The sequence below is a fragment of the Chaetura pelagica genome, unplaced genomic scaffold, assembly GCF_000747805.2.
Source record: "Chaetura pelagica isolate M959 unplaced genomic scaffold, ChaPel_1.0 scaffold106, whole genome shotgun sequence".
Taxonomy (NCBI): domain Eukaryota; kingdom Metazoa; phylum Chordata; class Aves; order Apodiformes; family Apodidae; genus Chaetura; species Chaetura pelagica.
Window position 1 is genome coordinate 4,924,254 of NW_009954222.1, and position 12,929 is coordinate 4,937,182.

A 12,929-nucleotide genomic window follows, 5' to 3' on the forward strand; every position below is an offset into this window, starting at 1 on the left:
TCTCCTTACACATCATCACCATCAACCATTGCCTGCAGCTGCTTATTTTTACAACTATACATGCGTAGCTCATTACAGACAAGATAGAATTGCATGAAATGATGTTGGCATAATAGAGAATTTGATCATTTTCTGGATTTAGAGGTAAGAAAGTCTAACTACGCTGAATTTACTAATGCCTCTTTCTGATTTGTACGTGAGTATTCTGTGGAATATCTACAACAAATACTAAAAGACAGCATGATGCAGTGTAAGAACAGCCAGGATTACAATAATTACCTTCATGTTAGGAACATGAACAACATCCCCATACTGGTCTTTTGTTTGTACTGTAATAACAGTTGGCCACCCACATCGAATGTCATCCTTATTCAAAAGCAATGATGTTTTTTGAGGATCAGCATATGAATCAGGCTGAAGCCACCTACAGCAAAGGAAAAACAACTAACATTAAAATCTGTTATAGCCACCCAAAAGATAAATTATTTCTCAGTACAAACATGTCTTTCGGCTAAGAAAAAATGCAGAACATCTGAAAACATAAATGCTTTTACAAAAACTAGTATTAGAAACGATACAGCCAGTTTTTTAACTAATATTTGATATAGATAATAAAGTTCTATAGTTAGTTGTATAGACAAGCAACAGTGCACAGCTTTTACAGTTTAACAGATAGCTGAACATTTTCTGCTTTGCTGCAAAACTTAAAACATTACAACTCTGATGTAATGGGCTAATTCAGGCAGCACACAAACTTTTACCTTGCAAGACGACCACCACTTGATCCTTGTACACAAGCAATGAAATCCTCCAGAAATGACTGCTCATTGCTTTGTACCTGCAGTGGAAGATTTCCTTCGAGAGCTTCCAAAATGGTTGGTGAGTGAGACAGTGCCAAGCCTTTCCCAAGAATTCCAGAGTGAGATTTGCACACCTTTTTTTTCAATGCAGAAGTTGAGGTGGAGGTGAAAGGAAGGAGACATAAAACAGCTTTTCAGTATCGTATATGTAGACACTTTCACATAATATGACACAATTATTACAGACATTTTGGGATTGAAAACCATTCAAGAAGAAGAGGAGAGAAACTTCACAATGCTGAAAGTTTTTAAAAAAAGTAAGCACAGTCTAAAAAACAATGTATGTAAAAAAAAATTCATAGAATCATACAATGGTTTGGGTTGGAAGCAACATTATAGATCATCTAGTTCCAACCCTCCTTCTTGAGCTGAGGGAAAATTTCTGGAGGAAAGAAAAAGATACTGTGAACTTTTACGTTAAAAGTATCCTAAACTGCTGAATTGTGACCAGGAAAAGAATAAAGAAAGTAATTTTGAAAATGTGGCCAATGAGCACGTTCCAAAAGGAAATAAAAGGATAGAGATATAACTTAGAGAAAGGCAGGTTTACTTTAAAGAAAGATTAAAAAGGACATCCCTTGCAAATAAAGATACTTTTGGGTAAGACAAAGAAGGGAAGCAAGGTGGAAAGATGAATAAAATACTGGACAGATAGGATTAAAAGCAAAAAATTAATCCTTTACTCATTCCTAGCTCACATTTTGAATTAGAACACAGTGGGTCCAGGAACAGATTGCAGAAAAAGTATTTATTTCAAGGAACATCTTGTTCATCCTAGGGAATTTCAATTTACTATTCTGTCATCTAAGACCTATGCAATGGTGTCATCTGATACATTTTTCCAGCAAGTACTGTGACAACTAAATTTCAAAACAGTTGTCCTGAAGATAATTAGGAAAAAAAAAAAAAAGAATGGGAAGACTCTTTTTCTCTCTTCAGCATCAGCTAGGGGCTATAGATAAAGACTTACTGGCCACCACTAGCTACCATCACAACAAACAAAACACCACCATCACACTAGAACAATTGCAATAATATTATTTGGAACTTTATAAATGTAGCAAAGAGATTCAATGCAACTATGTGCTTAAGTATGTTGCAGTGGATAAAAAGCAGCAGTATACCTGCAAGGCAGCCTCTTCAAGTATCTCAAGATCTTCTTCAAATTCATTCCCTGCTGTAAAAATAGAAACACATTTTTTTCATAACAATAATACTGACATTTCTATACATATTATATAGAATGTGAGATTAAATTCTGTTTAGTGAAACCTTTTCTGTGACAAAACAGGTTTGCATGATGATGTGTAATACTGTTTTTAATCAGCAGTTAAATATTTTCAAGTAACATGGTAAACATGCAGTACTGCATAGTTCAGTGCACAAACAAATAAACAATATACATTACACAAAACAAAAAATCTGTACTTATCTGCAAGACAGTATGTATGGCAAATCTTTGGATGTGACTAGATACTTTTCAGAAAAAGATTTTGGGATGTCAGTGTGGTGTCTGAGAAGCAGCACCTACAAGTATGCACCAGCTGCTCCCTTTTAAGAGCTCACTCTTGTAACAGTATTTGAAAACCTGATAAACTCTGCAAAACTTTGTAAATTATGATTCCTACTAAAAAATAAAATTCAAATACATTCTATTATACAATATTTCTTTCTCACAAATACAACTCAGAAGTGGGATTCTAAAGTGACCCAAATTGCCAAACACAGCCTTGTAACATAAAACTAAAACAGGCACGGTTACCAGGTTTCTACTCTCTCAAAAACATGTAAGGCAATTCTACTAGTCACAAGAGAAAAGGAGAAGGGAGAAGATTCAATTCCTATAGCATTTTTAGAATTCAAAGAAATAAAGATATTTTAAAACCCTGCTTTCAGAAATACCTCTACAGAATTTAAGCTAATTGAGTAAATTATCATGTTAAATATGTTACCTATTCCACATTGCTAAATTAGGTCTTTGTCACAGACCAAATCTCTCTCTTGGGAAGCAGATTAAATTTAATTATTGGAGAACTGGCAAGGAGGATGTGCAACCTTTTGAACATGTTAACTTACATAGTAGTTGAGTACTGTGAAAAATAAAGTTTTCCTAACACATGAAGGAATCACTGTCTGGTCCATCTTCTTTTGGACCAAAAAAGTCTAACTCTTCTTGACATTCTTTCAAAATGCTTTTCTTTCATAATGGTCCTGGAAGAATACTTATACAAGTATTTGGCTACTTGTATGAAGAACAGATCCACTACAACTGAAAAACAAGGGCAACCTCCTTAAAGTCAATACACCATGATAAAACATGTAAATAAAGCTGAAGATGGAATGCTCCCACAAGGACACCAGTAACAACTAGTAACTATGATTTGAAGTCAGTTCAGTCATCTTATTTTCCTTGACAGAAAGTTCATGAAGTTTCTTACTGTCTTCATTAAAATTGCCAGGTTTTAAGAGCACTTAGTTGGAGCTCTAAAGATGATCTGGGAGATGGAGCAGGATTGACTTAACACAGTTTTGGGTAGTGAAGTATGAGATAATGAGCTCAGATTGAGGTATTACAAGCTATCTTCACAACAAATGGAGGAGAAACAGGCTCCTCCTTTTGGTGATTCATTTCTTACATGTTCATGTTGTAACAACATGAACCATCCTGAAGATGTCTAAAATAACTCTAAAAGAAGGTTTAAGCTACTAACTTAGATAGAGATGCCTAACTTCTAAATGCCAAAAGTTCAGGCATTGTAATTTAAGTTGCTAATTATTTTGTGGGGTGAGCCTTTTTCTTAGGCTACATTTTTTTAGTCTACGTATCCACATGCAGAATAGGTAAAATTGTAGAAATTACACAACGAAGTATGAAAGTCTGATAAAAAGGACCTTCCTGTATGTATACATTAGAAGATATTATTTTATGAATAGATAGGTTTTTCTTAATGGACACTCCAATTCCACAAATGACTCTGCTCTGCAGATGAGCAATGGCTGTAATACAGTATTTGTTAAGACACCACTTCAGTTGCTGCAAAAGGTAGAAGATACATAATCTAGAATGTAGAAAAAGAAAAAATAGGCTGATGACAAAGCATTTAAACGTTCCTCTAGCAAACCACAGTTTTATCTTTTTTTCTGCCAGTGTTTTTCTGAGACACCAAGCAAAACAACAGACAACTGAAAAGCATCTTAAAAAGCCTGCACAGGTGTTTCCATTTGCAAATAATACCACTGCTGCCTTAAATTAAACACTTTGTTTATTTACAGGGTCCAAGTGGTCTTGCAGAGAAACAATAAACACACGTTTTTAGCACTGTAATATTCTCAGCAACACTAACAGATGTGCCTAAGTTCTTGAGCTGCTGTTATCTAAACCATCAGATGAATGAATTGTAACTAGGCCAGTAATTAGGAAACTCTTTCCAGGCAATGAATCTATCTCTCTTCCCTTGCAGATCATACACCACCACTTTTATAGGTGACTGAGACTGCATAGGTAACTTAAATGCATGTTTTATTTCAAAATCCTTCTTTCTGAAAGCATATATAGCCAATTTACCTATAGCAGCTACTTTCCCATCTTGTTTTAGACATTCAAAGTAAGGACAAAACAAAAAACCTCTTTAGACAGAATGCAAAGTAGTAGAAAATCTAAGAAATAAAGTTAGAAGAAGTCAGTTTATTTTTTCGCATAGGAGGAGAAATGGGTGCTAGGAATGTCAACTAAACTAAAGAGTTAATGTGGCTGTTTGGAGGGTAAGAGGACACTATCTAAACTATAGAATTGCCTGTACATTTGGGAGAGAAATATAGATCTATGACTGCAACTGAGGTGCCTGCTTACAACATAAAGAAATATATTTGCACATTCAAACACACAAGAAAATACTGGGCTAAAAAATTCAGATTAGGCATTGTGGTTATAACTGCACAGTGATCAAAGCCCTCCTGCTCATTAATACATACTTCCAGTCCCATTGACAATATTTGAGCTCTCGTTTGTGCTCCTAAATTAAAAGGATCAAAAAGATGTCTTATTGTAGATTATGAGCCTATTTTTCTTATACACTTACGTTAATTAGGGGAGATGCTATTACAAAGAATAAAGCAACATCATTAGAAGTTCTAGTTCAATCTCCATATCAAATTATTTTCATAAATTCACAAATTTCCTTATAGTTTAAATTACATTTGGGTGACTGTAATCTTTTATTTGCTACATCTACTGTAAATGTATGTAATACTTTTTATAATTGTAAAAAACCCAACAAACTACAGCAGAAATATTTTAGTCTGTAAGGTCTACAGATGCAATGGTCACTTTCAATTTTAAACAAGTAATTTTAAAAGTTGCAATTTAATGCTGCAGGTATTTTTTCATTCAGTAGGGGGTGAAGTGCAGGGAATAAAAACAGTGACAGAGAAATTCAAGTAAAATACCTGCCCATTTGTGAAGTACCACGAGGAAACCGTAGTACAAAGGCCGTACATTGATAGACTCCCTGTGAACAGGGTGAGTTGCTTCAGATTTAGATGAGCACGTTTCCCTCCTCTCCATACACATGTTAAGGGAACAGTGTAAGGAGAAAACACCACCACTTTATTTTCTTGTTTACTTCAGTATCAAGAATAATTTTTGTATTATAATGTCTAACTAAAAGCAACATTAAGACTTAAAGGTAGTATTACTTCAGAAAACCCAAACCAATGATGAAATAACAATGTTCTTTGAGTAGGACTTACCAATAGGAAGCGCTAGATCTTTCTTCATCAAAGCTGCTGCACATGATCCTCCTAAATTTGCCAATTCCTTTTCCAGCTGAATAATACCCTTCAATTTGAAAAAAAAAAATAAAAAAAAATTAAAACAAGAATAGTGTCTCAGAAAACAGGACAATGAATATGCTTCCCTGACACGGCTTTATCTTAAGAGATATTGTATTCCAGTTTGACATTGCCCAACAAGGTGCAGGATGTGGCCAGAGTACCAAAATTTTTAGAACAATTTTAATTAGATAAGAGTATTAATAAATGGTTTACCATGCTTCTGGTAGCTTAGTAAAAACATGTTAAGATTATAATTGTCTTCTGTCTGTAATGTTAAAGAGAAAGGAAACTTCCTAATATAAAAAACCTACATATTCGGAGTGCAAAGCAATGCCTCTGTTAAGCTGTACATATATTCCTACCATGCAAGTTCACATTCACATCTTGTTTAAAAGTAGTTCTGTTCATAACTTCTTCCCCCTCTACCTTTTCTCTAGTTGGAAAGGCAAGGATGAAAGCAAGATTCCATAATTTCCCTTTCTCCATTAAAAACCCCGGGGCGACAGCCCTGACAGCTTCTCCCTTCTATTCACACTGCAAAGTTATTTCTTCCCATTGATGCTGTTGGTCTAAGGAATGAGAAGATTCCCTCCCACCAGACTTGTCTCTGAAAAGATGTGAAGTTTCTCTCCATCAGTATCTTTCAATCTTGTTCACAAAAGCTAAAAGAATGGACAGTTTTCAAATACATGGAGAGAAGAAGGAACTGGGGGGGGAGCAGTATGGCTAGGGAGGTTGTAGCTACTTTTTAAACTATAAAGAAATGTGTTTGATATTTTCCCTTCAACTTGTCCCAGCAACATGCAGGCACAACCTCTTTAACTTTGCTCACAAAAAAGGACTGGCACTAACAACAATTTTAACTTCTAAAGAAATCTGTGGGTGGTTCAGCACATCTCTGTCAGATACCTCTTTGTGAAGGAAAAAAATAAATCAACACCAAAAAAAAAAGTGGGGGGGATGGGAAACTTCCAGCTGATGTATCTTCTAGGCAATACATAAAGTAGGTTAAAAAAGTCCTCTTTTGGACAGAGCCTCCAAAATCAGTAAATCTAGATTTGACTTGTATTCTCCAAGACTCTCAGCCAGACTTATAAGTATCCAAAACACATTTTGGACTAAACACTTGATAAACTACATCTTTAGGACCCAAACCAGCATGTTCTGAAATCGCAAGCCAGTAGAGGTGTGGACCAACGGACTGGACAATTCCCAGATGTGTGAATACCCTTTGTGGAGAAGACAGGTTTTGCATTTATTGTGCAGATGACCACGAAAAAGCCTTCCTTTTCATGAATCAAAACATAAATCTACAATTTTTGCAAAAATTGTGGGTTTAAACTAAGTTTAATAGCTCAGCTACACCCAACTCCTTGGTGCACTTGCTCACATTCAATAACATCTTTCAGTTTTTGCTGAGACTTCCCTAAAAATGAATGCCATTCAATATGCTACAGTTAAGTAAGGGTACCAGAAGCTTGTCCTTTGGAAGGAGAATCAAATGTGCAAAAATTAACTATTAGAATTAAGTCTTCCTGATACTTTGCTTCTTTAAGCTAGAGAAAATATGCTTATTTTTCCAGCAGTGGTAAGACTTTAGAAAATGGTTATCATGAAGTTTTGAAAGAACAAGAAACTTGCATTGTACATCCAAATAATTTAAATTATTGATGGAAGCTTTAGTCCCAAGATGCAAGGTAACTTAAACACTGTAAAACTTATTCTATTTATAGAACTTCAAGAGTGCTTGAGCTATAAAAAGATGTTTAAAAACAATTACTTTAACTTCTTTTAGATGACATAGCTAAAATATTGGCTGGCACGTTTTAGCACTGAGGAGTAAAAACATGCCAGCAACTTTGTCTGTAAATGCTTTTGAAGAACTAATAAAGTATATGAAACTGCATCTTTTTCCGGCTTAAGTAAAAATTACCATTATTACACTATTGTAGATTAGTGAAATTATCTATAGAATTTTTAAATCTGATTTGCTGCAAGCCAATGATATCAACATAGCTTAAGATCTGGAGCATTTTATAACCTGACATATCATGAAATTCAAAAGAATCTAGTTTTGAAAACCTGAAGACATGATTTATCTTGAGCAGAACTTAGGAAAGAGATAAATCTGTGAGTGCTGCAGCATCATCAAAATGCAGACAGTGTGAAGTTCATATGAAGAAACAGGCCCAAAGACTCCCAAGATAAGGAAGGACTATTTTTCCAGAATTATTATAAAGCAGTAAAATACAAATCACTGTATATGAAAGACTCGATTCTTTGGATTTATGATGGAAGACTAGGTAAGAATTTTAGGAAATTTCATAACCCATTGACATACTAGATAAAATCATGCTATTTATTTGCAGACTGTCACAGTTATTACTGAATAAGAAACGGAAAGCCATTCCAATAATATTCAGAGTTAAGAATTCCAAACAAATAATGTCTGTAGCAAAAAATGTTAAAAGCTTGTATGAAATGAATGTTAAAACATTTTGCTAATGTTATTTAGTAACAAGTGGAAGCACAACTGCTTTTACCAAGAAACCTGGCCTTTTAGAAGACAATTAATAAGTGCAGCAATTGTAGGCATTTCACTTTTCCCTTACCTCATCAGATCCTGGACTAAATTCATATCCAATTGCATAACATTTGAAACCATAAAAACAAGCCTTTTCATCTTTCACATAGTCTGATGCAGTCTCCAGAGAAAAAAGAGCTTCATTTCCTTATAGGAAGTAAAAAGATACATTTAAAAAAAAAAAAAAAAGTTAGTATTTCTCCTCTTTTTTGTGTCTTTCTTCTGCATAAGGATATCTGAGACTTAGGCTTTATATATAATATGTAAAGTAAAACCATGATTAACATGCAGATCAACACTTCAAGCAAGAAACCTAAAATAAACCTAAAGAACTGATGTACAAGCAATGGCTCAATGAACACTTGGCAGCTTGGATGAAAACACTTTTACAATTTGTTTTCTAAGTTAATTTTGCGGAAAAAACAAACACTACTAGAAATTACCGCAGCATCTATTTATTACCTGGCAATACTAATACCATGGTGGGCCATCCTGAAGATCCAGAGAATTTTTTCAGCTCTATCCATGAATTAAGGTTCTCATGAACAGAAGCATGCTTTGGTCCAAATCCCAGACTCTGTGCAATTCTGACAGGAATTAGTAAACGAAGAACATCCTCAGACTGAGCTGTCCCACACTGGGTGTCAAACTCTATTGTTATCCACCTGACACATTCAGGAAAAGTCACCTAAAACAAAAAATAAGTCGAATTATGGTGTATGTTTGAAGGTTTGTTGAGGGATTTTTACATTTGGTTCTTAATTTCCGTTTGGTTTTAACTCCTTATGCTATGAAAGTGATTCAGTTATGTAATTCTGTACAGTTGTTTTGATATGCTTTAGATTGACATTAACAATTTATTATTTGAAATTCAGATACACCTGAAATGCTTTTCACCTTACTGAATTATTACAATGTATTGTAACTTATGTTCAGTGTAAGTATTTACACTTACAATATCATTTATGATTGTTTTTAGAAACTCTGCACAGGATCATTAAACAAAATAACCACAGACTACCACTATAGATATTTAACTCTCAGACACCTTTTTAAATGCCAACTCCAACAAACACATTCAATATATGTTTCGTGCAATCCTAGAAAAATACACAGCAGTTGAATCACACCTGTGAATATGGCTCGCAGTACATCAGCATATAGCTACAGAAATGCAAAAGCAGTAACAGTTAAGCCCAAGGCTTCAGATAAAGCTCCATAATATTTTAGAATAATAAGAAGCATCCTTGTTTTCAGGAAGATCATATAACTACATTTATTGCAGTGGGTGTCTTTCTGCCTCACAGGACAGGCAAGCAGAGTAATGACCTCACCCAGCTCTTACTGGATTTCAGGTCTGTGACCTCTGGATTTACAGTCTTGGAGTTAATATGACTACAGAAATCCCTATCTCAAGAACTGACACACAAGATTCATCTCTCAGGCACGGAATTCATGCCTCAACTCTTCACTCAGCTACCGATGTTGAGGAAAATCCAGTTTTACTGTAATAGTCACCCATGCAAGGGAAAATGAATACTACTCAGAGTGACCTAACACAGTTAAGAGCACTTCAGAGACTCCTGCAATGTCAAATCCAAGTGAATTGGTTCAAATGAAAATAATTAATCATGAATTTTAATTGGCAGACCAGCAATAGCCAGCACAGGGATCCCTACACTATAATGCGTATCAGTTTGACTAGACTTGATGTTAGGCATTTTACAAAGCACTGCTTTACCATTAGGTAAAAAAGGCAGAGATATGATTAAATAGTGTAAACATAAAGATTTCCAACTTCTACAGTCTGTACAATTACAGCAAAGAAACAGAGCATCACAGTAGGAAAATCTAAGAACATAATACATTTAGGGACTTACAGTAGATGCCTGTGTAAGGGGGTTAAAACTACTCTAATTTCCACTATACTTACTGGACAGAGGTTTCTCCAGAAAGCAGTACAGTAATAACATGCTGTAATCAACTGTCTCCTATATTAAACAAAATGAATGATCACCCATGGCAACAGTTTTTCAGATAGTAAATGTGGACAAAACAAAACCCATGAGTCAAAAGCTTTAAAGAAACTGCAAGCTCGCTTGGGAATGGTGCTTACCTTGTAGTGTGTAACAGAGGCAGGTTTATAGGGATGCTCACTTTCTACAACAGCATAGTGATTGGAGGTAGTACAAGCTGAAAGCCCTTGCTCTGGCTGGTTCCCGGTGGTGCTGTCTGTAGACTGATTTGGGTTAAAAGCTGGAGGGGCATACTTCTGATTCAGAACTGCCACAGAAGGAAGTAACTGTTGCACTAGGCCAAACACCTCGACAGCAACCTGCAACAGTAACACCACACACAATCAAGCATTGCCTTGTCACTGGGTGAAAACAATACTCACAAACTTCCCTGCAATGGTTGTGTACTGGATATTCTCAAGAGTATCGCTACCACAATTCGTTCAGTCATTTTCCTATTCTACATCTAGACAATTCTGACAGAAAAAGCATCGCTACATTAATCTCAAATACTCGTCGAGAGTTGACAAAACTGAAACAAAAATTCATATGTAACTCGGAGATACCTTCACTGAAACACCTTCTAATACTAAGAAGCTGTAATATTCACAAACAATACATGAATTGAGAGAAAGCAAGTATTGTACTGAAGTCATAGTCCAGTTATACTTTGTTTTATGACAACATTAATATAATTTTTTTTTTCACATCTTCAACTTTTTTTTTTAATGCACGTATTGTTAAGCATCGTATTGCTCTCTGTAATCTTTATGACATTTTCAAAGTAGAGGAACACTTCTAAAGCAAAACATTTGGTTCTAAATTCCAATTCATCATAGTAACACGGGAACTAAAATTTGAAAATATTTAAATGAAATTCAAGTGTGAGATTTTAAGTGACCAGTGCTCTCTTCTCTCCTTTAAAGAGAAGTTAAGGAGAGCTTGCAGTTCCTGAAAAAGCAGTAAGAGGCAATAATGTTTACCAGCTAAGGATTAATGACATTAGTAACTCTAAATAATAAGACTTCAAGACTATTCCAGATTAGACACATGGAAGAATGCTCTGCCACTGAAGAATAAGGATATTTTTATTTACAGCAGAAATCTTTCCATCTCTAAATTTGATAGAAATAAATAACCTTAATGAGCAGCTACCACTGCTTTGGATACTGGTTGTAAAAGTGGGATTTCCATAGTATATAAACCATTTCATTCTACCAATGTGCTCACAACAGTGAGTCATACTGATTCTTCTAACTTTTTGTATTTTCCTACTGTTAAAAGCCTGTCATCCTTCCTTCTGCCTCCTTAAAGGTATTTCTTTTCATAGTATCTTCAATTTAAGTTTAAAAAAAAGTGTCATTTTTAAAACATGAAATTTAAAAATTGACACTTGGAAAATTAATAATGAGTCACGTGGTCAAATATAAACTAGTAATTCATTAAATCATAAGAAACCAAGATGTTCAGATTTTCACTGTAAATCTTTTTTTGTATAATGTTTTTAAATTTATTCATTGACTGAGGAGCATACCTTGGGAATGGCTGCTGCCACTGGTCCTATGTAGGCTATTATGAGGGGAAGCAGCATTGAAAACAGACTGGAAGAGCTGAGTAGTTCTGGAATGTCTTCAGCTAGACAAAGATAATTACAACAAAAGGCATTATTAATAAATGCACCATAGTCCAAAACACATCTCATTTTTTTTCTTCTTAGATGTTTTCTTTTTATGAGTTGAACTTTTAGTTTCTGAACTAGTTTTTACATCACATTATTTTCCTTATCTAGGCATTGTCAAATTCTAAACCTGCAAAGTTCAACTGAGATAAATGTGCCATTATATACAGTTCTCTTAGAGCATCATTTTATTGTGTTCTTTGCCATTTTGGAATAGCATGCTTTCTATGGTATAGAAGTTACCACAACATGCTTCTCCAAGTCCTCCAAATCAATTTCTATAGCACTATGCAATATTCTGGAATGGCTGAAGATGGTAGCTTAAAATAATTCAGTTTTAAGGCTAATGCCTACATTTATAAAAAATGGATGTTTAGATGCATTACCTTCACCAGTCTTCTTGATTACCACAACTGTACAAAACGGGCAATAACATTTGGAAATGACCCATCACAGCCCCACTTTTGGAAATAATCTTACCAGTTTTAACATGGCACTTGCTAAATTGATAAGCAAACTTATATGAGGTATCTGCCCATGATATCTCAAGCGCCACTCAATGACTTAGAAATTCACTCAGTTTGATACCTCAAGTAATGACAGATTAGAAGAGTTTTCTTTGAAAAGCAGAAGGGAAACAATTTTCCTATCACTGATATTCTACTATTACCTCTGGCTATCCAAAATAGAAGTTTCAAGAAATAAATCTGGAAAGCCTTACCATCTACAGCAAGAGCCCTGTGCAACAGGTCTTTGGCTGCTCGTACAACAGCGCTGACGACAGAAAGGGCCCTGCTACAATTTTTATCTTCTTCATTAGCTTTGTTCAAAAGCTGTGACTGCAGATCTCCATCGTACTCACTCCTGGATGGCGGATGAAATTAAAGTTCAAAAAAGTACAACATTATATTAGGTAAAAATAAACAAAAAGACAGATTTTTGACACAGAGTAAGTAAAA

General features: G+C 34.9%; 1 protein-coding gene across 1 annotated transcript in view; it reads right to left on the reverse strand.

Annotated features, from left to right (window-relative positions):
• MYCBP2 (MYC binding protein 2, E3 ubiquitin protein ligase) overlaps positions 1–12,929 on the reverse strand; it is a 185,752-nt gene that overhangs the window by 74,486 nt on the left and 98,337 nt on the right. Inside the window, exons 41-49 of the mRNA XM_010003518.1 lie at positions 12,692–12,834; positions 11,827–11,927; positions 10,394–10,612; positions 8,740–8,965; positions 8,306–8,424; positions 5,610–5,697; positions 1,985–2,034; positions 762–934; positions 280–424 (exon numbers count right to left, since the gene is read on the reverse strand). Of these exons, the coding sequence (XP_010001820.1) occupies positions 280–424; positions 762–934; positions 1,985–2,034; positions 5,610–5,697; positions 8,306–8,424; positions 8,740–8,965; positions 10,394–10,612; positions 11,827–11,927; positions 12,692–12,834 (1,264 nt within the window). The remainder of the gene's footprint in view (positions 1–279; positions 425–761; positions 935–1,984; positions 2,035–5,609; positions 5,698–8,305; positions 8,425–8,739; positions 8,966–10,393; positions 10,613–11,826; positions 11,928–12,691; positions 12,835–12,929) is intronic.